The sequence below is a fragment of the Molossus molossus genome, unplaced genomic scaffold, assembly GCF_014108415.1.
Source record: "Molossus molossus isolate mMolMol1 unplaced genomic scaffold, mMolMol1.p scaffold_m16_p_17, whole genome shotgun sequence".
Taxonomy (NCBI): domain Eukaryota; kingdom Metazoa; phylum Chordata; class Mammalia; order Chiroptera; family Molossidae; genus Molossus; species Molossus molossus.
Window position 1 is genome coordinate 11,432,292 of NW_023425352.1, and position 25,369 is coordinate 11,457,660.

The 25,369-nt window shown below is 51.1% G+C and overlaps 1 protein-coding gene across 2 annotated transcripts in view; it reads left to right on the forward strand.

Moving 5' to 3' along the window:
• The window catches only part of GFRA1 (GDNF family receptor alpha 1), a 201,610-nt gene that overhangs the window by 167,596 nt on the left and 8,645 nt on the right, over nucleotides 1-25,369 (forward strand). For both annotated transcript variants that reach the window (XM_036265512.1, XM_036265513.1), the window contains 3 exons: nucleotides 1,528-1,637; nucleotides 4,524-4,658; nucleotides 8,395-8,576. In XM_036265512.1, coding sequence (XP_036121405.1) covers nucleotides 1,528-1,637; nucleotides 4,524-4,658; nucleotides 8,395-8,576 — 427 coding nt within the window. The remainder of the gene's footprint in view (nucleotides 1-1,527; nucleotides 1,638-4,523; nucleotides 4,659-8,394; nucleotides 8,577-25,369) is intronic.

A 25,369-nucleotide genomic window follows, 5' to 3' on the forward strand; every position in this document is an offset into this window, starting at 1 on the left:
CGGAAAACACCAGGTAGGCTGAGCTGCGGGAGAGATCCAGGGGCACACACATGCATGCCTGGGCCTCGTGGAGGGTTCAGCGAGTCACTAGCTCAGCACAGGGCCCTGCCTGCAGAGCCATATAAAGGGCCCCGTAGGAGTGTCAGGTGCGGTGCGAAGGCAATAAAGCCGAGCTCCAGCACCTGCCCCGGGATTCACAGGGATGGAACCAGGCACCTGCCATACGGAGCGTGCAGATCGGCACAGACAGGGAGGCTCAGACAGGCCTGGTTTACAGTGGTTCAAGGAGAGACCAACCTCCCCGGAGCACTGCCCAGCCTCTGCCGTGTGCTGTGAACTTGGACGGTGCCATCAGCCCTTTCAATCCCCTGCTACTTCAAGTTGTGCGAAAGGGACACAGGTGTGCTTCCTCCAGGCCTTTACTCACCTTGGTGATCATCCCACATCCCACCCTGCTCTGTCTGCTTGTTTATACCACCAAACATGCTAAGTAAATACAGTTTCTTGGATGGAAAGAAGTAAGAAACAGCACTGGGTTTGTTGGCTGCCGGCTCGGGGGAGGGAGAGAGAGGAAAGCGGAGACAACTGTGCATTGTCTGCAGTAATTGCCAGAGAATTTAAATTCCCTGGCAGTCCATTGTGTTCTTCACATAGAAGCAGAGCTGTTGTTTGCTGAGATGACCTCAGAGGGGACCCAGCTCTCATTCAGGATTTCTCCAACAGTACCCTCTTCAGATTGAAAAACAGCCAGAGGGTCACAAAGAGGCCTCTTCCTCCCCAGACCAGAGTGTCTTCGGTCCCGCACCACTACTGGGTCTCTGCAACTTCCCCAGCACCCAGGGCCTCCAAGTGGACTGTGCTGTCCCACGGGGGAGTCCCCAGACTACAGACAGATGCTGCATTTTGATCACGGGGCCCTCCAGGCACCACCTCCAACTGCAGCCCACTGCACCCAGCCAGAGCCAGGGACACCATGGCCAGAGCCTGCCTCCCGCCTCTCCCTTCAGTTCCAGGAAGGCAGGCTCTCCTCATTGCCACTTGGCTGGGATAATCACTGCCCCTCGGCTGGTGGATGAGAAGTGACATTCAGGACAGATACATTTTAAAGCCAGTAGGAATTATGGGAGCAGATGGGCTGCAGGAGCCGATTTGGATGCCAGGGACATGTTTCTGTATAAAGTAAATATTTTCCCAGTGTGGATCTCCAGTGAGTGTGCCGAGAAGCATATTTCCCAAAGATGCAAATAAGTTGAGTCAGAAATAAATATTGAATGAAAACTTCAAAGCGCCCTGATTCCTCCAGTTGTAGGCCCTGAAGACTTCTCTGCACATAAGTAGGCACACAGGTGGGTGGGGGCTGGGGGAGGGGGGGCTGGGAGTTTGTATGAGAGCCAACATTGTAAGACTTCACATTTTCTATGTTTGGGGGGTGGGAAAGGCATATCAACAAAGGGATAGAGAAAAGTTGTGTCTGTCTAGAGGCTCCGGATTTTTAAAGCATCCTCTCCCCTTTTCTTCCTGTTGCAGATCGCGCCTCGCTGACTTTTTTACCAACTGCCAGCCGGAGTCCAGGTCGGTCAGCAGCTGTCTGAAGGAAAACTACGCAGACTGCCTCCTCGCCTACTCGGGGCTCATTGGTAAGACCAGGGCGAAGCAGGACAGGAGCGGAGTCTGGTTTGCAAATACTCAGACTCTCCCCACGGTAGCCGCCACTACCTGTGACAGTGACGATCTCCCTGTGACCCTCCGTGCTGGGGTTTTGATGTTAGGCCTCTAGGACTCGCCTGTAAAAAAATAAAATAAAAAGCAAAAAAAAGAGGCTGATGGCCACTCAAAGGCAAAGGCAGGAAGCAGGGATTATTACCGAGCAGGAAGACAGCAGTGTGAAGACCTGTAAGCCTCACAGTTGGAGAGCGGACCGCGGGCAGAAAAAAGCCTGGTTCGGGAAGAGGAGAGCGAGTCAAACCAAGTTCATTGAATTAGGGAACTTGGAAGTCATTCATTCCGGGGAAATCAAAAAGGCTCTTTCTCAGAAATGGCCCTTTGGAAAGAAAACCCCTAACTACTGAGGTCCTTCTCACCATTAATATTCTGGGCAGCTCAGCTCCCGGTGTGCAGGGGGTGGTTTAGCCTCCGTGTTTTCTCCCGAGAACAGACATAGTAGAAACAGCACTTTTCGTCTTTCAAGACCGGAGGCGTTTGCAGAAGCAGGTTCTCAGCATTCAGGAGAACAGTGCCATTAGACAAGGCACCGGTGGATTGGAGGAGAGGCAGAATTGAGGCCGGCTTGTGCCCATGGATAAGCGTGGCAGGCAGGAGGGCAGGTGGGTGCCCCCGGTACCAGGGACCATGGACGCCTTGGGGACAGGGCTCCATCACGTTTGACGTCTGGGAAGGAACACGCAGTGAAGGCTGGGGAGGGTGAGCGAAATCACAGTTGTCAGAAGCATGATGGCTCAGCCAGGGTGTATGTTCCTGCCAGGATCACACGCATCACCAGGCAGGAAGAACTTCCCACCGAACATGACAGCACAGACTAAATTCTTTGTCACCAGCGCGTCTTCAGCAAAAGCCGTGGGAAAATCGACAACGGCACATACTGCAGGGGTATTACAGGTGTCTGCACACTCATGCCTGTGTGTTTTGAAAGGATACCTGTGCTCTGTTGGATAATGCCTTTCACTAGTTGTTGGCCATATTTATGGATATGTCCAATGAGTGTATCTTCCTTAAGTCAGTATTCCAAATTGGCATTCACTCTACTTTTCTTAGAAAAGTTGGGCCCTAGGAGGGATTACTTATCAACTGTTGAATTACAGGTTTAAGAAATAACAAGTAATTAAGGCATGCTCATTGTAAGAAGTTTAAAAGAATACAGAGAAACCCAAAGGAGACAGTATTAAGGATCTACAAGTCCACTCCCGGATGTAATTGGCATTAACACCTTCGTCCCTATCCCTCCAGGCACACATGCTCATTAAATCCTCCATGATGGCTAAGGCAAACTGTTACATGCCTGAGGATGATGAATTGCTCATCATTAAGGGAATAATTGAGGCAATGCATTCTGCAGAGCAAAATCTATTTCTCTGTTGGGTACGGATCTCTCTTTCCACACTGGTCATTGGGTTCTAAACTGCTTTGAGGACATAGCTTGCTCCTACTTCTTTGTATGTACTGTGGTGTCAGGTATGCCTAGTAGATACATTTCAACCTTTTTACTTGGTTCCTTTCTCACCCAAAGTTAGGACCTCCCTCTCTGTTGTGGGTCAAAGTTCTCATCTCAAGGTATAAATGGCATGTAACTAAGTTCGGGTCAGTAAGGAATGTAAGGCAAAGGAGATGTGCCCTTGACCCAGAAGAGCTTGCAAAGAAAAATTTTTTTTTTCTGTTTGTGAACCAAATGTACCCTGTGGATCACTGACCATCTATTACTTCTTACTTCCACAAAATTTATAAAAACTGAAGGCTTCTGGGCATCCTTGGGCATTGCCTGGTGTGAGCCACCCAGGAGAAGACATTCGGGTTGTATTAAATATAAATGCATTATTTGTGCCAGCACAGAACTCATCAGAAAAACCAGGGACACAGGAAGATGTGGGTAAGAGAGACCACCCAGTATTTCTTTTTTTTTTTTAATCCTCATCCGAGGACATTTTTTCATTTTTTGTACAGACAGAGTGGGAGGGAGAGAGAGGAAGAGAGAGAGAGGGAAACATCGATGTGAAAGGGACACATCGAGTGGCTGCCACCCACACGACCAACCAGGGCCCAGGACAAACTGCAACCGAGGTACATGCCCTTAGCGGGAACCGAACCCGGGTCTCTCCGGACCGCAGGTGGACGCTCTAACCGCTGAGCCAAACCGGCCAGGGCCACCCAGTATTTCTTTTAGGACTTTTGAGGACTGTTGAGGACAATGCTCCAGGAGCCGCCAGCTCATTCCCACTGTTTGCTTCCAGTTCCTTCTGCACTTGGAAGGCCCCATTCCCATCAGCCGGTGCCTGGTGTGCAGAGCCCTCCTCACGAACACGCAGGATGTGGGGTAACCCCACAAAGACAGCTCCGAAGCTTCCCTCGTGTTCCTGAAGAAGCCCTTTGCTTCTGAGGGAAGCCGATGCAAAATCCTAAAAGGATTTTTAAGATATGGAAAACCAGTTCTATCTATTTATGAAGATTAATGACATTTTCGAGGAAATGTAAGGGGTTTGGCAACTCATGCATTCAAAGTTAATTCTCTCCGACTCCGTGACATCCGCACCATTTGTGCGGAGAAAAGAATACCCTAAGTGCAGCTCAAGGAGCTCTGTTGTAATTTTTTAAGTAAATGTGCAAATTATTTTATGTGCTCAAGATAAATGGCCAAGAAAATGCACTGCTTAACATAATTCCCCACTCTGCAAACACGGCGTTTGTAATTATCCACAGTGCATCGGCCGTCAGAGGAACACTGGTTTCTGTTCAGGCTGTGGAGAGGCCTTGTCGTCACACAAGCATCCAACGCCTGGTTTCTACTCTTTTAGGTACAGTCATGACCCCCAACTACATAGACTCCAGTAGCCTCAGCGTGGCCCCGTGGTGTGACTGCAGCAACAGTGGCAACGACCTGGAAGAGTGCTTGAAGTTTCTGAATTTCTTCAAGGACAATACCTGTCTTAGTAAGTTTTTTATTGAAAAAGGAAACAAACGTGTTTTTCTCTCTGAGCTCAAAGCCCACTTCTGTGTTTCTTATTTCTTGTGTCTGCCTTCTCCCTCCCTCTGGCTCTCTCTCTCCCTTTCTCCCCTCCTCCCCCCACCGTGATGGTGCACCCGGCTCCTTTTGGCCACATCATCTAATGTAACAAGGAGCACAGCAAGTGATCAGCTGGGTGCTGCCAACACTGAAACTCCAAAATCTCGAGAGAGCAAGCGATTCTAATAACCGAGGGTCCATTATGTGGGAAGGAACACTTCTACCCACAGATCAAATTTTGATCTTGGCAACCAGCGCAAAGTCTGTTCCAAATGTTCTTAAAACCTGAGTGCAATAGACAGTGTGAGACGCTCAGACAGATTAGATGGGGCAGTCCTCTAAGAGCGCGCCGAGAAAAACGAGCATGTTAACATCCACAGCCCCCATGACGTTCGGGTTGGCTCAGAGGAGAAGCAGCGATTCTTGAGTGGAGAAGCTGGCTGTGCAGCTGGAGCCTCAGGGTGGTCGGTTATCTCGGGAGGCAGAGACGAGCACGGGAGGGGGAGGGGCTCCTGCTTGGAAACAGTATCAGTTATTATTGCAGTAGCCTTTAGGCGAGTGGGAAACGTGTCTCCCAACGGGAGAGAGAGGGAGAGAAACACCCGGTGTGAACAACATTCATTAGACGAACCTCAGAAGCACTGTGCCGGGTCCCCCTTCTCTCCACCGAGACACGGGGGCTCCAGGTGACGGCTCTGCTGAGATGTCGCATCCCTCACTCACATGTTGTGGCAGCCACTGTGAGCTTACTGGGTGTCTTCTGCTCACTCTGCAGGGAGTCCAGTATAGACATGATCTCATTCACTGTAATCTGCACAAGCGGTATTGTTATCTCCATTTCGCAGTTGAATAAATGGCTGGTTTTCACATAGAACATCCATGCCAGAGACAGGGCCTGGGCCTCACTTCCTTCTTGTACAGCCCCATGTCCCCTAAGGATTTTGTGTCATGCCTGCTATGGAAGGGTCTGTTGGACAAGGACACATACCTGAACATCAGGGGCCAGGTATGCCTTCCTGGTGGCAGGTGTGGACCAAGTTTCTAGGAACGAAGGTCAGCGACCGTCCTGAGAGCGCTGTCCTCATGTGACAGTTTCTCCATGAGGCGCTGTGCATGGTGGCTGATTCCTAAAGAATTAGCTGATAATTTGCTCTGTGTCCATTGGAAAAGCTTTTCAGTGTTACTTCTGAAACCTCCTCCTTGTTTCCTAGAAAAGACAAATGTAAGTGACTTGCTCGCTGGGTCCTTCCGTTATGTGTCTGTAGCCATATCGCTCCAATGAACGCACGCCTTTGGAAATGTAAATGAAATGCAAACCCACAGAATTAATCTTAAGCACAGTGATGTGCCCAGGCATTGGGCAGACCTCTTGTTTGGTCTTGACTTAAAAAAAAAAAAAGTTTATATATTATATATCCTCTTTTTCGCTTCCTGCATGCTCTTCGGGCAGAACACCCGATTTAATGAAGATAAAGCGATGACAGCAGAGGTCGGCGTGAAAGCAGATCCCCGCGCTGCCTGCAAACCCGCTCCCTCGCAGAGACGCTCAAGTTGTCCCTGCTTAATAATATTTTGGTGAAGGGGAGAATAGTCTGGTATCTTATTGCTAATGACTTTTCAATCAAAATAAATGCATTTGGTCTTCAACGGGGACCAAAGCCAGCCAGAGGTTGTTCTATAGTCATTCCATTTTACTTCGTTTAGAAGGGGCACCGTATCCAGAGACGCCGTGCTGTAAATTCAGCCTCTAGCAAAGGCTGGAGGAATTGGAATTTGTACAGTCCAGCCCAAATGCAATAACCCAGTTCTGCTCTCTTCAAATGAACCAACTCTTCCCCAGATTCCACAATCATGAACACCACTCCAACCTGTTGTTTACTTCTGGGTGTAGGGGGAAGACAGTTATTTTTATACCAAAGTGTGTGACCGATGTCAGGGGAAGAGAGATGGGAGAGTGAGCTGACGGTGGAGGTGACTGTGACCGTCACTCACGTCTTTGTTAGATGCCACCTTCCCCTCCCTGGACCACTTCATCCACACTGCAGCTCCCTGTTCCCACCAGCACCCCCCAAACACCAACCACCTGCTTCCTGTTTCTGCAAGCGTTTCTCACCACCTACTGTATTGTATATGTTACTTCTTTCCTTCCAACCAGAGTGGGACCTCCCTGAGGGCAGGGACTCTGGCCTTTTACTGCTGTATCCCCAACGCAGAGCAGTGCCTGGCACATAGCGGTTGTTCCGCTACCTTTGAATGAATGAAGGAATGAATGAGTGAATGAATGAATGGACGAATGAGTGAGTGAATGAATGAATGAATGAATGAGCAAGCAAACCAATGACCTCCCGAGTCCAATGCCAGCATGCCATAAAGTGCACGTAGGTTCAGCGATGGCAAAAGTTCTCTTAAGTCTACATGTCTGAGTAGAAGAAAGGAAGGCTCTGCTTTCTTTTGTTGTTGCTCTGGGTCATTCCAGAAAACCAGTCCCCCAAACACCTTCCTCTACATTTCACCCACCCTTTGGGCCACAGAACATGTCTAGAAGCACAAAAAGCATTTATATTAATTTAAAGCTGTTTCTTACAGCCCTAAAAATGTAAAGTTGTAGAAAACAGGTTTCCAATTTTCTGAATTTAAAGGATAACAATTTTAGAACAAAATGTCACTTCTAAGAGGAACATTAGGCTTAAATTATTCTGTCTTGTATATTGAAAAATGCCAGCTAAGAGTCATATATTAACAATTTGCACATTCAGGTCCCAAGTGGAGGAGTTTGATTTTTTATACAATGAATATGAAATAAAAAATTTCTAAATCCAGGCCAAATCCCCAAAGACCTGATTAAACTGTTTTTTTTTTTTTATTCATTTGGGGGAGGGGAACCACACAACCAATTTACTCTTGCCATAAAAACAATCTAATCCCATGAACTTGTAATAAGCTTTTAAAGTTTTACATTTTAAACTTTTCATTTAAGCTGGGCTGCTCCTACCTAATTATGCAGATTTTGTTTAGAAGACTGGGAACAGAGAGGGGAAAAAAAATAATCTTACTTGAATTTTCACTAGACGATTGCAGAGGTTCAGGGTAGGTTTTTCTTTAAAGAAACTGGTTTCATTTGCCCTGTGAGCGATGCCAGCTTCATAGAAGATGCTGCGTGCTAGTGAATCACATGCTTTGCTCTTTGATTTCACTGTCTGACAGATGAATGTCAACACCACTGAGCCTTCTCAGTCTCATTATTAACGATGTTGTACTTAAAAAAAATAAATAAAGCGCTAAGAAGTTTGCTTTTAGTATAGAATTTTGACACAAAACAAAGGTTTTCTCAGAATCCCAAATAATAGGTCTGGATTTCAAAGGGCTTCAGTGATGAGTATTTCAAGGCAAGGACCTGGCGCATACATAGGGACACAATAAATATGGGCTGCGGTTGGAGCATCCAAGTGTCCAGCTCGGTGTTTAATGAATGAATTGATTTTTGAACATCTGACCCGATGGCTGGCTCTCAGCGCGTGTAGGGTAGACAGTTGGATGGGTTTTGTTCAGGGAACTCCAGTGCTATATTCAGAATTTCTAGTGTGCCTCTCTGGCTTTATGTGGCTTGTCTGGTACATTTGCTGCTGGACTTTGAAATTGGATTTCCTCCTGTTTCACTGCAGAAAACGCGATTCAAGCTTTTGGCAATGGCTCTGATGTCACTGTCTGGCAGCCAGCCCTCCCAGTTCAGACCACCGCTGCCACCACCACCACAGCCTTCCGGGTCAAGAATCAGCCCCTGGGGCCAGCAGGGTCCGAGAATGAGATCCCCACTCATGTTTTACCACCTTGTGCAAATTTACAGGTAAGAGCGGGGCTCGCATTCCCTGTTGGAGCTCACTTCTGGCGGGACACAGACTCATTTTCGTTCGAGATGGCTGGGAATGATGCCCAGGTTTGCGCCTTCACAGTGACTCTGACCATGAGCCATAGAGCAGAGCGAAAGATGCCTGGGAACTGACGGCCATTCACTAGGGGCGGGGCTTTGGCCAAGGCTCCTGCGTATCTATCAGCTCTTGGTGTCCTGTAATATGGGGCGGGGGGGGGAGGGGCTGGGTAGATGGGTCCTCACAGTTTTTGTTTGTGGGTTGGTCGAGCTAGATTGGCTTTTTCTTTATGCATTAAGCTCATTCTGTGCTCTCGACAAAGCAGCAGCATATTGAAAAGAAAGGAGCTTTGTTTGGTCCCCATCACTGCCGCTTACACCGAAGGATGTTACTATCTAAAGGGAAACCAGAGACCGTGTTGCTAGTGAAGCATCCGCTGAAACCTGGAGTCCCATTGGTTGGTTCTTCAGGGAGAAGAGCAATGCTCTTCCGCGGTGAGGGGAGCGGTGAGGGGCTGCCCTGCCGAAGCCCTGCTGGGAGCCCAGTCCGGCGGGGCTCACCCAGAGACGTCGTCGGGTTCACCCAGATCTCCAAGGGCAGGACCACCCATACTAACAGTGCTTTCTCGACTTTCGTCAAAGCAGGGTGCTTATTCTGCCTTTTTATTGATTTTTCCATCACAATGAGTATTCAGCTGTTTGGCAGGACGTTGCCTATGTTTATGTTCACCAAGCATTTTTGCACTTGACCTCTTGGGGTGTTATCCTCTGGACGGCGGGAGAGATGCCGTTACTGTGGTCTTGTCCACCTTGCTCTTTCGTTTGAGGACACGGGGCTCGGTGAGGTGACGCGTTTGCTGGAGCCGGCAGAGCTGGTGAGTCACAGAACCAGCGCTGGGGGTCCAGGAGCCTCGTGTTCTTTTCAGGGCTCTTCCTGCATTTTGGGGTAGCGGTGACCACATGGTGACTTCTGCCTCATGCAGAAGGGGATGTTTCCCAAGCACTGTGCTCCCATACCCATCCTACCTCACACTTGTCCCTGGAGTGCATCGTCCCTTCTCTTCCCTCACCGGAGTGCTTACCAGAGCCTTCTTTTGTCTGTTGTCATCTAAACCCACAGCCACTTTGGCCCCTTTCTAGAAAGTGTTGGGGCTGTGTTTCTAGAAAGTATTGGGGATGTGTTTCCACTTCTGATTTGCTTGGTAGTTTCTCACGCCAACATCTCACGCTTCTTCTGGGATGTCCTCCTGGGTCACAGTGTAAACCTTCAGCCACACAGCCTCAGGTCGACCAGATGTTCTTCCTATTCCTAAAGCATTTCTTGAGTGTTTCCCATCTCCAAGGCTCTGCGCAGAAAATGCCGAACTGGGAGGAAATTGGTGGGGGAGGTGCTATGGCATCCTGCCCCAGGACCCTGAGGTTCGGGGAGGGTCAGTGACGCACTTGCACAGAGCCCCCCAGCCTGGTGGGGGTGGGTCTGGAGCTAAGCACAGCTCTTCAGAGACAGAGCCTCTTCAGCTCTGGCCGATGCTCGGTGTCCTGCTTCCTCCGAGGTCCGCCTCAGATCCAGCATCAGTAAAGACAAGTGGGCAGAGGAGGGTGGGACCCTGTGATCATAAGGCGGTAACAGTGGGCCCAGGGCGGGTCCTGACCGGGAGAGGGGCCAGCTTTGCTGCCGCAAAACCAGGGTCTGTCCTGCACACGTCTGAGCGCACAGTGTGGCTGCAGAGGCAGCCTTCGGCTGTTTATTAAGCTCTGTCTGTGTTTCGGAAACTTTGTGAAGAGGGACATTCAACAAAAAATCTGTGCTCTGTGAACTTACACATCGTAGGCAGGATGCAGCTCATCAACGTTTTTGGAAAGTCAGACTGAGTTAATAAATGCTATCACAGAGGAATAGTTATCCTTGGAAAACCACAACATTAATTTCCCCATGAGTAGGACCGGAGGTGTTCCTTCCCGCTCTCTGCACCCCCTTACTGCTTGACTTCTGTTTCCCATGACCCGGTGCATGGCTTGTCCACACAATATTTGCCTCCAACACAGATCTGTCCAATCACCCCTCCCCGCAAGGAGGACTCTGTGCTGCATGCAGGGTTGCCCTGGCAACGTCAGAGGACACACGAGCTCTATTCCCAAGAAGCAGAGCCTTTCCTTCTCCTGTGTTAGTGATCAGAACTGGGCCTCATAAATAGAGGGACAAAGTAAAATTAGAGCATGATGTTTATCTGAGGGCTGCCATTTAACTTCTCCCGCCAGAGGGGAGCGGAGGCGTGGGACTCCGGAACAGTGGGGTGACGGCCACACCTGTCTCCCCAGTGCCACACACACAGAGGCCACATCCCTCGCAGCCAAGCAGCATTTCCCTTGCAGGGAGCCCTTTGGGGCCCACAGAGCTTCTGCCTTTCTTCTAAGATGGCTCCTGCTTTTTGCATGTGTGAGGCGGGGTGAGGGCGTGGGCTTGGCAGCCATGCCTGTGTTCAGACCCAGGCTCTTGTGCCCCCAGCATCAGGGCCTCTCCACGCCTATTCCCTCAGCTGTGAAAACCAGAGGTTCGCCTCGCTGCTGGGGCCGGGGGTTACATGAGGCAACGCATCAGTGCTTGGGGCACGAGAACGCTCCAGATGATGCTTGAGAGGTGTCACACGCGATGTCTGATCCCACATCGGTTGACCACTCGGTCCCTTTACAACAGTAAACAGCTGTGGTGTTGTGCCTCGCGTGGGGTGGGTGTTGCACTAGGGAAAACTGGTGTGAGTTAGCCTTACAGGTGGACAGTATATTTAATGTTTTCCAAACATTTCACCTTTACCCCTTACAGCAGCCCACGAGTCAGGTAGGACAGACATCGTCCCCTTTTACAAGCGAGGCAGCCGAGCAGAGAGAAGCTAGTGACGTCCCTGAGCTCACACGGCCATTCCCTGGCTGGGAGTTCCGGCTCCGAAGCCCGTGTGCGTCTGCCTTGTTCCACGGTCATGGCTCTTGCCTTGTTCCATGACCTTGGACAACCTGGGCTCTTTCTTTGAATTAGGAATGGACAGAGAGGAGGAAGTAAAAAATAGAAAAGGAGGTCATGCTGCATTTGTCTTTCTGTGTCTGGCTTATTTCACTTAGCATAATGTCCTCCGGGTTCGGCGGAGTCTGAGAAAGTAGAGCTTTGGGAAGCAGAGTAGAATAGTGCGTGGGGGGCTGGAGGAGGGGAAGTGGGGGGATGTTGGGCAAAGAGTACAAAAAGTTTCACTTCTGCAGGATAAGTTCTGGGGACTTGTTTTACAGCATGGTGACCATAGTTAAGGATACTGTCTTGTATACTTAAATTTTGCTAAGAGAGATCTTCCTTGTTCTCACAACCCCTCAAATGGTAACTGTGTGTCAATTAGCTTGACTGTGGTAAACAATGTGTACATAGATCAAAACGTCACATCGTAGGCCCTACAGACGTACCAGTTTTATCCGTCAGTGGTAACTCAGAGGTTGGAGGGGGGAGAAAAGATGAGAAAGAAGCTGGTTCTGAGCAAGCCACATGCCCAGCTCTTCCTGAGGACAGTGGAGTGTACACGAGGGGCCAACACGAAGCTTGCATTGGGGCTGGGTTTTTCCTGCCACAGTTCCAGGAGACGGGGACAGGAAGGGCTGGAGGTTTGCCAGCAAAACTTTTTGCGGCTTGATGATCTGTTTAGGATGACTTAGATGAAGAATGTGGAGAGAATCACTGGAGGCCAGAGGATTGATTGGGAATGAGCCAGCGATGAGAGACGGGCCTCAGCCCCCGAGAACGTGGTCCCTGGCACCGAGTCAGGGCACTTGCTTTGACGTAGTGCCCCCAGGAGACTCATTCTCCCCATCTGTCCTTCCTCTGCCTGCCTGGCTGTCTCCAGATAAATCACCATTTGCCAGGGGGTCCTAGAAATATCTTCGAATGGCCTTTGTCCCGGCTCATGTGTCGTTGCTCAGAATAGAACCGACTTAAACCAGCTTGGGACCCATTGGTAACGGATTTGGAGAAAGTCAACTATCTTTGGCAGCTCCAAAGTTCACTTCCCTCGAGAAGCACCCTCTTGTAATATTTTATAATATACAATAATATGAGAAGACGCTCGGGGACTCGAGTTTCTGTCTTAACATTTGAGATAGATTTCCCCCTTGGAAGGGAATAAATAAGAATAAACATTTTCAAAAGTCAGCTTCGAAGTGTGATTATCAGCACACCACACACCGTTGTGCTTGGGGAGATGGTAGCTTTGGGTGTGGTGCACACCACACTCATCCGCCGCTCCTGTGAAAGGCTGGCCTTAAAAAAGGAACACTGATTGATTAGTATAAAATGTCATGGAAATGTCCAAGCGCTGGCTCCCCGAGGTGCTAAAATACCAGGTATTGGGTAGCCCGCCAAGCTCCCATGTTGGGATTAATTGCCAGTCGTATTAGTAACAAGCGTGACAGAGACGATGCTATTGTTGACACATCTCTTTGACGCTGTACAAAATGGTCACATGAAAAGCAAAGAAATATTTAAAAGTCTACCAGTTATTTTGTCTTCAGTGCACTTGAGCGGTCTGGTAGCTGGAAAAAGCTCAGGCTACATCAACCAAATGGATTGTGCTTGTCATTTATTTAAAGTAAAGATCTTGGGGAGGTGTAAGTATTGGGAAAATCTCTCTGTGGTATCACTGGACACCACTTAACTCTGATGGCATAAGGTGAAGACTCTCAAAGTGGCATCTGTGAGCCCCTGATTTCCAAGGTCAAACAGGGTTAGGGACTGGGGAACATAGGCTTGGGACTAGGGCTGAAGACCCCTGAGAAGTCTAACTCCCTCTGCTCCCTTCCTTGAAAGAGCTGCAATGGGGGGTTGAGAGGAGAACGTCTGATGGATCAGGGCACACCCTCGGAGCCAAGCCCCGCAGGACGGGTTCCGGACGGTTATGGGCAGTGCATGTGAGCTCTGGTGAGCAGGGCAGGCCATATGCCAAGTCAGTTGTTTTGGGAGCCAAGTAATATGTATCTGTGGGCTGAGACACGGAGGGCAAGTGTGTGTAGGTCTCAAGTTCAAGTGCCGGCCCCCATCGTAATGGGACTTCTTAAGGCAGCTTTCTCGGTCATGAAAGATGTGAGCAGGGTCCCGATGGATAGCCTTTGCAAGAGTGCTTCCTGCGTAAGGCAGCAATGCAAAGGCCAGCTGTCCACTCCCCCTCAGTGACTGCATCATCTACGTTGGTGGTCCGGCCGTGCTAGCTCTAGGGGTCCCATGGCTGGGACACCAATGGCTCTCTGTGGACCACGGGGTGGGCATCTTTCTGGAGCAACAGACCTACAACATCCACTGGATTTCAGTCTAAGTCCACACCTCCCTGGCCTCCCCGGAAAGCTTCACTCCAGCCCCTTCTCTTCCCGGAGTACAGTGCGAAGCTCAGAGAAGTGAGCTGGGCACCTGTGGGCGGCACCTCCACCTTTACAGAGGCAGGAGGTGTGGAAAGGGCAGGTGGGATCGGCCCACCTGTACCCCCTCTTCTTGCCCGTTGAACTCCTCCGTAGAGAATTTGAATATTGAACATTTGCATACTGCATTAGAATATTGAAAATAATCTCTATGTGAAACAAGACTTTGCACCCTGGAAGGACTGTGTCTCAGGAGACCAAAACAAAGCCCGTGTGTACAGGACAGGGCCAGACCAGACCGGAAGTGATTCCGAAACTCTTCTCAGGGCCAAACCCCGAAAGCCTGGATGTGGCAGGAGGGCGATTATCCAAACCTGCTAAATGCCCAGGATGCACTGGCTGTGACCAAGTGGAAATTATAAGTGTGGAGTTTTAAAAGGAAGGCTGCCAATGGGTGTTCTGTAAATCATTTGTGCCAGCAGACTGACCCCATTATGTCAGCTAATCCTGGAAATACAGGAGGTAAATTTAAATCTTCTAGCATGAAGCACTTAATCAATATTCTAAATGTTTTTCTTGCAATTTATGCTAGTGGAGCAATGGGGTGCTTTGGCATCCCGTTAATCTTCCACTGGAAGAGGTGCCTGTGCGCAAGGCCAGGGTGGTGGGAGTCTCGTGACTGGTGGGCGGCCAGGGCGCCGGAAGGAGAGAGGAAGTGTTGATTTCCAAACCAGGCCCCTGGCATGGAGACGCTCACCCCGTGTATACACGCCGCCCCTTCCATTGGGCGGACCTACCCTGCGGGCACCTCCTCAGCCCTTTGTCACCTGTGATTGACCGTCTAGGAATTGCTTTGCAGGAAAGAGCATGAGCTTGGGAGTTGGTTGATCTGAGTGAAAATCCCAGCTCACTTCCTGTTGCTGTGTGAGCTGGTACAAGTTTCTTACCCTCTCTGAATGTCTGCTGTAAAACATCACCCACTCTTGGGTTGCTTGTGAGGATAAAAGAACTAGTGCCTGTAGGGCCCAGCAGGACTGACCAGCCTTCTGCACTTGGTGAGTGGCCACCAGGCCTACTGTGACTGAAGGGATGCCTTAGAGCTTTAACCGTGGACACTGGGGCGTGGAGCAAAGGCTGTTGCCAGGGGCTGGTGGCCATGGAGGGAAAAGAGATGGAGCTCCTTAGATTTTGCTTCTTTAATTTATAAGAAATGTTTGAACTAAGTGATATCCTCCTGGTCATTGTAGAAAGTTCCAAGGAAGGAGGGGACAGGGTGGGATAGTCCTTGGACACCAGGCTAAGAAGGGAGGAAACCGAAAGGCAGTCAACACAGGACCAAGTCGGAGGGGTTAGCACTTGCCCCAACTCCATCTCTGTGCCCAGAGTCTCCTGGGAGCTACCTCCTAACGGTCAGCTTCTTGGAGTCCCGACTTGAAGTCAGATCTGGGTCCCGCCTGGGGACAGTCAGAGGGGACTGTCTGCCAGGGGCTGGTGCCACGTCCCTGTAGCCAGTGCTGACATTGGGAAGAGGTGACTCAGTGGTAAACAGGACACACTCCTCGCTGCAGCTGCAGAGAAGATGCTGTTTGAGAACTAGCCCTGCTTCCTAGCCTGAGAGACCCGGCCTCGCGGCCTCGCCCAGATCCGCCTCCACCCGCACCGGCGCGGGCTCGATACTGTCCTTCAAACTCAGCGACACTGTTCACAGACTACGGTTCACACCGTGTGTGGAGCACATGTGGGCCGGTGTGCCAGCTCTCCGTGCACATACTAAATGTAAAACAATAGAACGTTCATAGGCCACCTAAATCATCTCGTACACACCAGTGCTCCCCAGACCCCACTTTGGGAAACATTATGAACAGTCTAATCATAGGACTAATCATAGATCCCAGAACTATTTGCCCTGATGCCCTGCATCACCTCTGCTCTGTATGGTCTGGTGTTAATAAAGCAGATGTCCATGTAGCACTTCCCAGGAGCTGAACACTGATCTAAGCACATTAAATACATATATATTTATATGAACATTGGACATATATTACATAACATTATATACATATATATGTATATGTGTTACACACACACATCGAATCCTGACAGGAGCCTCGGGAAGTCAGTACTGCTGTTATTCCTGTTTCTTTTGGTTTTGTTTTTTATAACCTGAGACAGAGCGGCTGGATCGGGGCGGGGAACCAGAAAGGCTGCCTTCCCCTCCCTGCGTTTCCCAGGGCTACACTGCACCACCGAAGTCCGGGCACGTCACCTTTTGTTCTGGATAACATTCTTCACTCCACATAGATTAGATTCTCATTGAACATCTGGCACATTGACGTGCCGGACTGGTTCATAAACCAGCATAAAGAAAGGTAATGATGCCTGTTCTGACACCAACTGGTGTCTTGTAGTACAACTCAGATCTGACGCCGGGCCCGGAGCTGGCACCGACTCACAGGCTAAGGACACGGTCCCCAGCAAGGTGGCCCTGACTTCAGATGCCAGCCACATGTTAGGGGTCCTCGGGCCACCTGCGCTCTGACTAAGCAGCTACAAATCCAGGGGTTCCCACAACCCCCTTGGGTTCAGTAACTCAGACCTCAGGACGGCACTACTTGTAATCACTGTCTTATTGTGAAGGGTGCAGATCAGGACCAGCCACATGGAGGGGGGGACAGAGCTGGGGAGGCCAGGGGAGGGCTCCTGCGTCCTCTTCAGTGGCATTTTCTACAGAACAAGGGCGCACCGATGTGTTCACCAACCAGCGAGTGTCACGAGCTTCAGTGGCCAGAGTTTTACTTGGGATTTCATGATAAAAGCGCGACTGGTTGAGCCACTGGGCACTTGAATGCAGTCTTCCAGCTGTCTCTGCTCCCTGGAGGTCAGGAGGCCGGGCTGACCTCACCGGCTGTAAGCCCCAACCCCTGGAGCCACAATGGGGCTTTCTAGTGACAACCCCCATCCTGGATCATCTCATTAAATTCAGGTATTCTCTAAAGGGCTTCTGAGGAGCAAAACACTCCTATCACTCAAGAACATCCGAGGATTTAGAGGTTATCTCCCAGAAACCAGGAACAAAAGCTAGTCAAATTCTAATTGTAATTCTAGGGACAAACTGGAACTTCTCATCAGGGAGGGGGAGCTGGAATTCTGAGCATGCTCACTTCACCACTTAGCCAGCCATGAAACCTTGAGCAAATCATTTATTCTCTCTGCCTCAGTTTCCTCATCCATGAAACGGGGATGAAGTACTAGAGCCTCCTGGTGTCGAGGATCAAACGTGATCCGGTCTGTAAAGCATGCTGGGGACAGCGCCCAGCTCCGAGCCGGTGCTACCAGGACTTTATTGTTGGTACATTTATGGGGCTTTCGGCACTTGGAGTCACCGGTCACCTTTGGTGACGGAGAAAGGCTCTGAAGGCCAGGCTGAAATGCATTGCTTTATGGGTCCAGTTTTCTAGGGGCTTTTCTAGACTGGGTAGCCAGTGGGGCTTTGCACCCGTAGCCTTGTCCCGGGTAAGATGAGGTCGGGAGTGGTGGTTTTGAAATGTAACTTAGAGTCGGACACTCCTCCCTTGGCAGTCACTTGCCTCCCCGGCGTTCTCTGCGGAAGGCAGGCTGCACGCTTCTGTGCCAGTCTTGGAAACTTCAGTACGGCTCGTCTAGTTGATGGATTCTGGCTGGGGCTCGAACAGTTCTCCAGGTAGCTTGCCCAGCCTTGGCCCTGTTAACCTCTGGGCTGGATAATGGTGGTGGGGCTGTCGGGTGTTCAGCAGCACCCTTGGCCTCTACCCTCTAAATGCCAGTACCCAGTCGTGATGACGAAGGTGTCCCCCGGGGAGCAAAATCACCCTGGTTGAGGACCACTGCCCAGGAATTGAGTGGGGTCTACCCAAGAGTCCCCCCTTTCCTTTCTGCTGACGGGAATGGAGGCGTTTGAGAGTCTTGTGAGGCCTCCTTCTCCTTGAGTGGTGAGGAGCAGAGGACGGGTCGGAGTGGACTGTGCAGCGGACCAGACCTTTCCTAGGTAGCACAGGCGGGACAGTGACCAGAGCTGTGGTCACCATCTAGTGCTCATCTGGGGGCATTAAAATTGGTTTTCCTAAGGCAGCGCTTCGCTCAGCGTGGGACCCTGGGACAGTATATCACGTGCTGCTGGCCGAGGCCCTGGACCTCGCTGTCCTCGTCCAGGGACCTGCAGGAGCCCCCGCCTTCAGGGCCTCACACCCTCCCCTTCTGGGGTGATGTTTTATTCGCACAGCACCCTGGACAAGTACCCTACAGGTGACATTTCAAAGGAGACTCTGCCAGATGACCAGAGTGGATGGAGGTGTTTATACCAACCACAGTGGGGTTTCTCATGTATGGACTTGGCGGAGGGCATTTGGGGATAGGGAGAAAATTGTCTGGGATCCTATGGCCAGAGCCAGACATGTCCAAGCCCTGACTCTAAATGACTGTGGGCACACAGATGCTGTGTCCTGAGCCTTTTGTTTAAGAAAATGGTCGTGGTGCCGCATGGTGCTCGTGCAATTTGGCTTATGGTCTTTGTGAGGATCCCATCATTTCTGCGTCTTCCAGAATGTTTTCTAGCACCCACTGTTGTTTTGGTCTCATTAAAAAAATCCAGATGTTGCCCTGGCCAGTTTGGCTCAGCAGTTAGAGCGTCGGCCCGCAGACCAGAGTCCCGAGTTCAGTTCCCACTAAGGGCACGTACATTGGTTGCAGTTTGTCCCTGGCCCCGGTTGGGGTGGCAACCAGTCTGTATGTCTCTCTCACATCAGTGTTTCTCTCCCCCCCCCCAACTCTATCTGAAGATAAATGCAAAAAATGTCCTCGGGTAAGGATAAAAAAAAAAAATTCAGATGTTGCCTACACCGAGCGTCTCCTCTGCATAATGGTCGCCAGCTCGGAGTGAGCGGATTTCCCCACTCTGGGAGAAAGGAGCTGTGGGGGGATCTTCCCCGAGCAGAAGGGCTAGGCTGCGGAGCCCCGCCCAGGCTGCCCTGCAGGCCTCACCGCAGAGCTCTGGACCTGGCTGCCCAGTAGCCCGGGGCCCAGCACCATGGACCCGGCTCCTCCCAGCCTGGAGAGGCCGCGGAGGCCCCTGGGCGTTTCGCAGGTTCCCGGCGCCCGCAGATGAGCTCAGAGGGAAGCTGTATCCCGGGATCCACCCACATTTGCCCTGGCAGGAAAGAGGCTGTTGTGGCAACATTTTTTGAAATAACTGCTCATAGAGAATTTTCAAAGCCCTTCATCCAGGAGAGTACTTGAATTCAGAGCTCAAAACTGGGTAGAGCTCCGTCCAGGCTGCTCAGAGTCGGGCATTCCCGCCTGAAGGCGGCCGAACACCCAGCATGCCGAAATGCACCTCCCTTCTGGACTCAAACCCTATTGGAGATGGGAGCGTGCAGGAGGACTGGTACCAACAACCAGGGATTTCATCCTGAGGGCCGGGCCTCGTGGCAGACGCGCGTATCACAGCGGGCGGTGCCGTGCATTGTGTTCATGTGCTGGGGTTGCCCTAACAGACTGGGGGGCTTAACCAACAGAAATCCCTTTCTTGCCTTTCTGGAGACTGGAAACCCGAGATCAGGTGTCGGCAGGTCTGGTTTCCCCTGAGCAGAGCCTCTCTCCTTGGCTTGCACGTGGCTGCCTCCTGTGTCCTCACAGGGCCTTTCGTCGGTGTGAGCATCCCCGGGTCTCTCTGTGTGTCAGCATTTCCCCTGCTTGTAAGGACACCAGCCCAACTTGATTAAGGCCCATCCGAATGGCCTCATTTTAAACTTAACTACCCCTTGATTTTTATTTACTTTTTAAAAATATTGGTTTTTTTATTGATTTTAGAGAGAAGAAAGGAGAGAGAGAAAAAAACATGGATGAGAGAACATCGATTGGCCGCCTCCTGCATGCCCCCCACTGGGGGTCGGGCCCACAACCTGGACATGTGCCCTGACTGGAAATCAAACCGGGCGACCTCTTGGTGCATGGGTCAATGCTCAACCACTGAGCCACACCAGCCGGGCAACTGACTACCCCTTTAAAGACACTGCCTCCAAATACAGTCACATTCTGGAGTACTGAGGGTTAGGACTCCCACCTATGAATTTGGAGGCACACAGTTCAGCCTATAAAGGACAGGTACTCAGTAACCAAACATTTGTCACTTTTAAAATCGCACTTTTGGGGCCACGTGAACGGGGATAAAAGGCTGTTAGCACAACGAGCCTTTCCTGATCCACAGGTCCTGCTTAGTGTCACTGTGTAGGCTTTGAAGCCCACGAGACAAGCTGACTCAGCTGATCCTGTGGCTGCAGGAGGGGGAGGGCATCTGCCTGGGCGAGGGCGATGAGCCCCCTCCCGCCAGCACACCGGCGTCAGGTGTTCTCTGCCTCTCGAAGCAGATGCTATCAGATTCCGGGCTTCTGCAAATTTAATTCAAGTAATGATTTCTTGGTGATTGGCACATTAGCGTTGTAGCAAACTTCGGTTCAACATATTGTTAGAATACACAATGCTGTAATTGAAGATTATTTTATCAGCAGTAAAGGTTTTTATAATTCATTTAAAAAGTTGTAATGGGCTTGAGCATCTTTAGTACAGTTTAATAATATAGCATTTTATAGCTGGCTGTACAATTTCAGATTACGGTTTTAGCAATTGGGCCATTCCATTTTATAGTTTAATAATTGTTCAAATGAAGAAAAGTTCCTAAAAACTGATTTAATGACTAAGAAAAATAGCCTTTCTCAAAATCTAGCGCACCCCTTTCACGAACACAGATGTCACCTTTTCAGCAAAGGCGGATCACGGCATCTATTCCTCGCAACCACAAAGCCCTCCAAATTACGCACGCAGCGTGCAGTATCTCTGAGTTATCATTTGTCTCTCCTCCTTTTCTCCCTAATCTCTATAGCTCCAATAAGCCTATTTACCAAGCACAGGTGGACACCCGCTAGGCCAGACGAGCGTCGGCAGGAACAGGGTACACATTGGATCTCTCTTGAGAAGGTTTGTCATTGTACAGATGGCCCCTTGATCATCCCGCGCCAGCCCCAGCTCCTAACTCTAGTCTTAGTAATGCCCCCGGGTAACCTGCACTTCACCATACTGGGAAGTGAGTGGCTAACTGGGGGGCCCTACATTCTAATCGTATTATATACTATCCCTGGGAGTGATAAAAGTATCAGCACATAGCATAAGGGAGAAGACACTCTCTCATGTTGTCGTTGGAATTACAGTTCACGTTATTATATTTCTGGGATTTTCCAGGGGAAAGTTGTCAGACAACTGAAGGCAGTACAAGGGGAGGCCTTGGACCAGGTGCACAAGCACGGTTCTGGAGTACCTGAGGTACCCCTTGGGAGTACAGTCCTGGGACCCTTGAGTGCAGTGTGGTTCTTGGGCGGCCCAGCTCTGGTGCATAGAAATGGCAAGAGTCAGGGGAAGTCCCAGGTGGCTGGGCTCCTTCCTCTCTGGGTGCATTCCAGGGGCTTGGGGCACACGGCCTGTTGCCACTCTGTGTTATAAACAGTGGTGCCCGGCACGGGAATGGCAGGGAAGTTGACTCTGAACTACCCACCTGGTAAGTGAGTTGGGCAGAGGTCCCCCACAGCAGCCAGAACCCTTCTCCTGCATCGTCCTGAAAGGATATGGGTCCCTTTCCTCTGTCCCCCACTCAGTTCTTTCGGTGCCTCATCCGTCTGTGTCAGCTCCGGAGAATCTCTGCTTGAAAGGTGGTGACGTTGGAACAATGTCCACCCCAAGGACATACTAGGTATCTTCTGCCAGGTCACAGACGTCTCAGTAATGATGCCACCGCCGGAATCCATTCTTACTGGCCAGGGACAGGCATTTGCTCTAGGTTTCAAATGTTGTCTCCACCTGTCCTCTGCCCCAGCTTAAAACAACCCCTCCGTTATAACAGGGCGAGAGGCAGCATCTGGTGATTCAGGGGTCCCACGGAAAGTGGAGGCAGCACCCTCCATAACCAAGCTCCCTGTGAGTCACACAGCTTAGGCATGGGCTGGGCCAAAGCTTGACAAGGGGCCCCGCAGACCGTAGGCCAACAGCACACTTGTTCTCACAGTGCTGAAGAGTAGGAACCACGGAAGGATCAGGGCTTTTGCTGCAATAAACTCAAACCCTCCTGCAGGCTCCAGTGACGAGTAGTTCAATCTCCTTAATTTTGGATCCATCAGCCGTAATGTGGGAATAATGAGCACTACGTCTGGGAGAGCTGTGGTCACTACACAAATTAAAACTCTTCAGCACAGTAACAGAGCCTCCAGCACAGTAATTATTCTTTTTTTTTTTTTTTTAAATCTTGGTTGGTCAGTGCTGACCATGAGACAGAAGAATCCTGTGTTAAAGGGGCCTTTAGTCCAAAATTCATCCGGGAAATGAACTTGGGCATCATAGAGGGGGTGCACCCCGCAGAAGTGGGCCTTTGGTTGAACTAATTCTTATGACCACCCATTTAGGATGGGTGTCTTCTCCTAAACATTTTCTCAAAAATGGGAATAACAATTTAAGGACGGGGATGGGATGACGGGGTCCCTTCGTGCATTCTGGGAAGAGTGGTTAGGTCACCTGCACCTGTGGCCCACAGGACAGTAATGCTGGCCCATCACAGGGACAGTAATTCAGGAGTCAGTTGATTGCTTAACCCAGTTCTGGGTAATAAACATGCTTAATAAAAAGGAATCGGGCGTCTGTATCATCTCAGCTATAAATATGCTCTCTTGTTCTGGGTAACCTACCTCTGAGCTCACTTAGGGCACGTACCATAAATAAATCCAATTTCTTGTGTCCCCCGCTGACCTTTTTATCCTTGGGACTTCTAACAGCCGGGCCGCCCTGCGCAGCCGGCTCTGCCCTGTGCCCGAGGCCTGGTGCACTCATGGGGAGACCACGGCTCTGGCTCTGTGGGGATGAGGTTCAGTGAAGGCTGCCCTCCCTCCTATCCGAGGCCCGAGAGGAGTCCCATCATAGGTGAGGCTGCCTAGCGAGGAAGCTTGGGACGGGGGGGCAGGAGGGGCCCTTGTGGGAGGTTCCCTGGAGGAGCTGTCCCCTGCCTGGCCCTCTGCAGCAGGCCCCTCAGGTAGGACATAAGAGGTGTTCACGTCTGGGCTCTGGGGAAAATAACCCGCCAGGGCCGGCTTGTTGTCTGACCCCGGCAGAAGTCACATCTGCACACGTTGCTCTGGTTTCTGGGGTGAGGCCTGGAGGGACCCCCTAGGGCTATGTACCGCTTGAGGGCTACTCGCTGCATCCAGGCTGCCCGGACCAGCTGCGGGACCTTGGGCTTATTGCTGCCCTTCAGAACCCTGATCCGTGACCGTCAGAACCCGGCTCCGTGACCGTCAGAACCCGGCTCCGTGACCGTCAGAACCCGGCTCCGTGACCGTCAGAACCCAGCTCCGTGACCGTCAGAACCCTCCTCCGTGACCGTCAGAACCCTCCTCCGTGACCGTCAGAACCCGGCTCCGTGACCGTCAGAACTCTCCTCCGTGACCGTCAGAACCCAGTCAGAACCCGGCTCCGTGACCGTCAGAACCCTCCTCCGTGACCGTCAGAACCCTGCTCCGTGACCGTCAGAACCCGGCTCCGTGATCATCAGAACCCAGCTCCGTGATCGCTGGGAAAACAGGAACTACTTCCAGGGGTGATGTAAAGGTTACGGGAGGTCATGCAGCCCTGTCTCGTGTGGAGTCCAAGTGTGTGGATGTCAGAGTTGAACAGTGGGGCCCAAGTCTCTGCGGCCACTGCAAATCAGAAATGGGCATGTCCCAGCCCGACGACAGAACCCCCAATCTGTACAAAAGGGGGGCGTTCCCCTCAGAAAGTCCTTTCCATCCTTGGGAGCACGCAGTAAGGAGGCTGGGATCGCCCTGGCCCATTTGGCATCCGCCCGAGGACCAAAGAGTCGTGGGTTTGATTCCGGTCGAGGGCACGTACCTCGGTAGTGGTTCAGTCCCCGGCCCTGGTTGGGGTCGTGCAGGAGGCAGCCAGTCGATGTCTGTCTCACTCTCTCTCTCTCTCTCTCTGTCTCTCTCCCTCTCCCCCTCACTCCCTTCTTCCTTCCCTCCTGCTTTATCTGAAGAAAAGTGGAAAAATATCCTCAGGTGAGAATTTTTTTTAAAAACTGGGATCACATCAGTGGAGCCTAGTGTTAAAAAGAAAAGTAATCGTCACAGTCATCATCACTATTAGCCTCTTGGTTTTCCTCTGTTTTCTAGAATATGTTTCCCTGTCTACTAAAGGCACATTTTTAAAACGTTTTCAAATGTTTTGCTGTCACCCTGTCTCCTGCAGCACCGAGAGTGCTCCATCTTCCGAACCGGAGGGAAGGAACGCCCTGGGTCTGTGAGTCTCCAGACCACGGTGCTTCCTCTCACACCCCAGTTAGCACCCCAAGTTACGGAGCCATTACGGGGTGCACTCCGCGGCTCCTCAATGCCCAGGAGGGTGAGAGGCTTGATCCATATTATCTGGTGGTGCTGAGGCCCCGTGTCGGATGCGACAGGGCCCATGCACCAGGGACCAGGATGACTCCGCTCTGTCTGTCCTGCACGTTGGCATTTCCGATGTGTACGTTTCGTGGAAACAAATGCGTCATTGCAGGCCCGACCCCCTGGTCGCCACTGCACGGTTAGGGCCCCGGGTCTGCTCTCCAAAGCACTTCCCCCACCCAAACCGAAATGTCCTTCACACTTTGTTTGGCATCATCTCACTGTTCATTGGGCGTAATTTTCCAAAACACAGCTCGTCATTGCTGCTTTGAAGATTTTACCAAGCGAGCAAGTTAACCGTGGACTGGAAACACACACCTTCCGGGTGTCGTTGGCAACACGGGTTCGCCCCAACTTGGAGAAACGTGAAATAGACGTAGGGGGTCCCGCGAAGCAGCTGCAGACACGCCGCCTCCCTGGCAGACGGGGCGCACGGCGCTGCTCGCCCATCCTGCCACTAGCGTCCAATTACGAGTGTGGGGCCGCAGCATCCTTTTATGGTGTGCCAGAGACTGGCAGGCAAGCCCGGGGGGCGGCGTAGCTAATGGGGGCCTGTTGATCTGTCGTACAGGACTGTCTCTCTTTCGCCGCATTCATTTTTACATCCAAGGAAACAGAAGATCACAAGCCAGTTCTATTTAATGTTACGTTCACAAGCCAAATGAGCTTGAGCGTTTTTTCCACCTCTGTTTGAATCCAAGAACCACCAGCACAGGGACCGCGGGGAGGCTCAGAGACGCTCAACAGCAGACTGGGTTTTAAAAGGACTTCCACCCATTGTATCTTAACCAGCTCAGCCCAGCAGCCGACCTCTCCATTCCCCTGTGAACACCCAAGGCCCAAGGCAGACTGAATGCCCGACAGGACGGGCCTCCTGCTCAC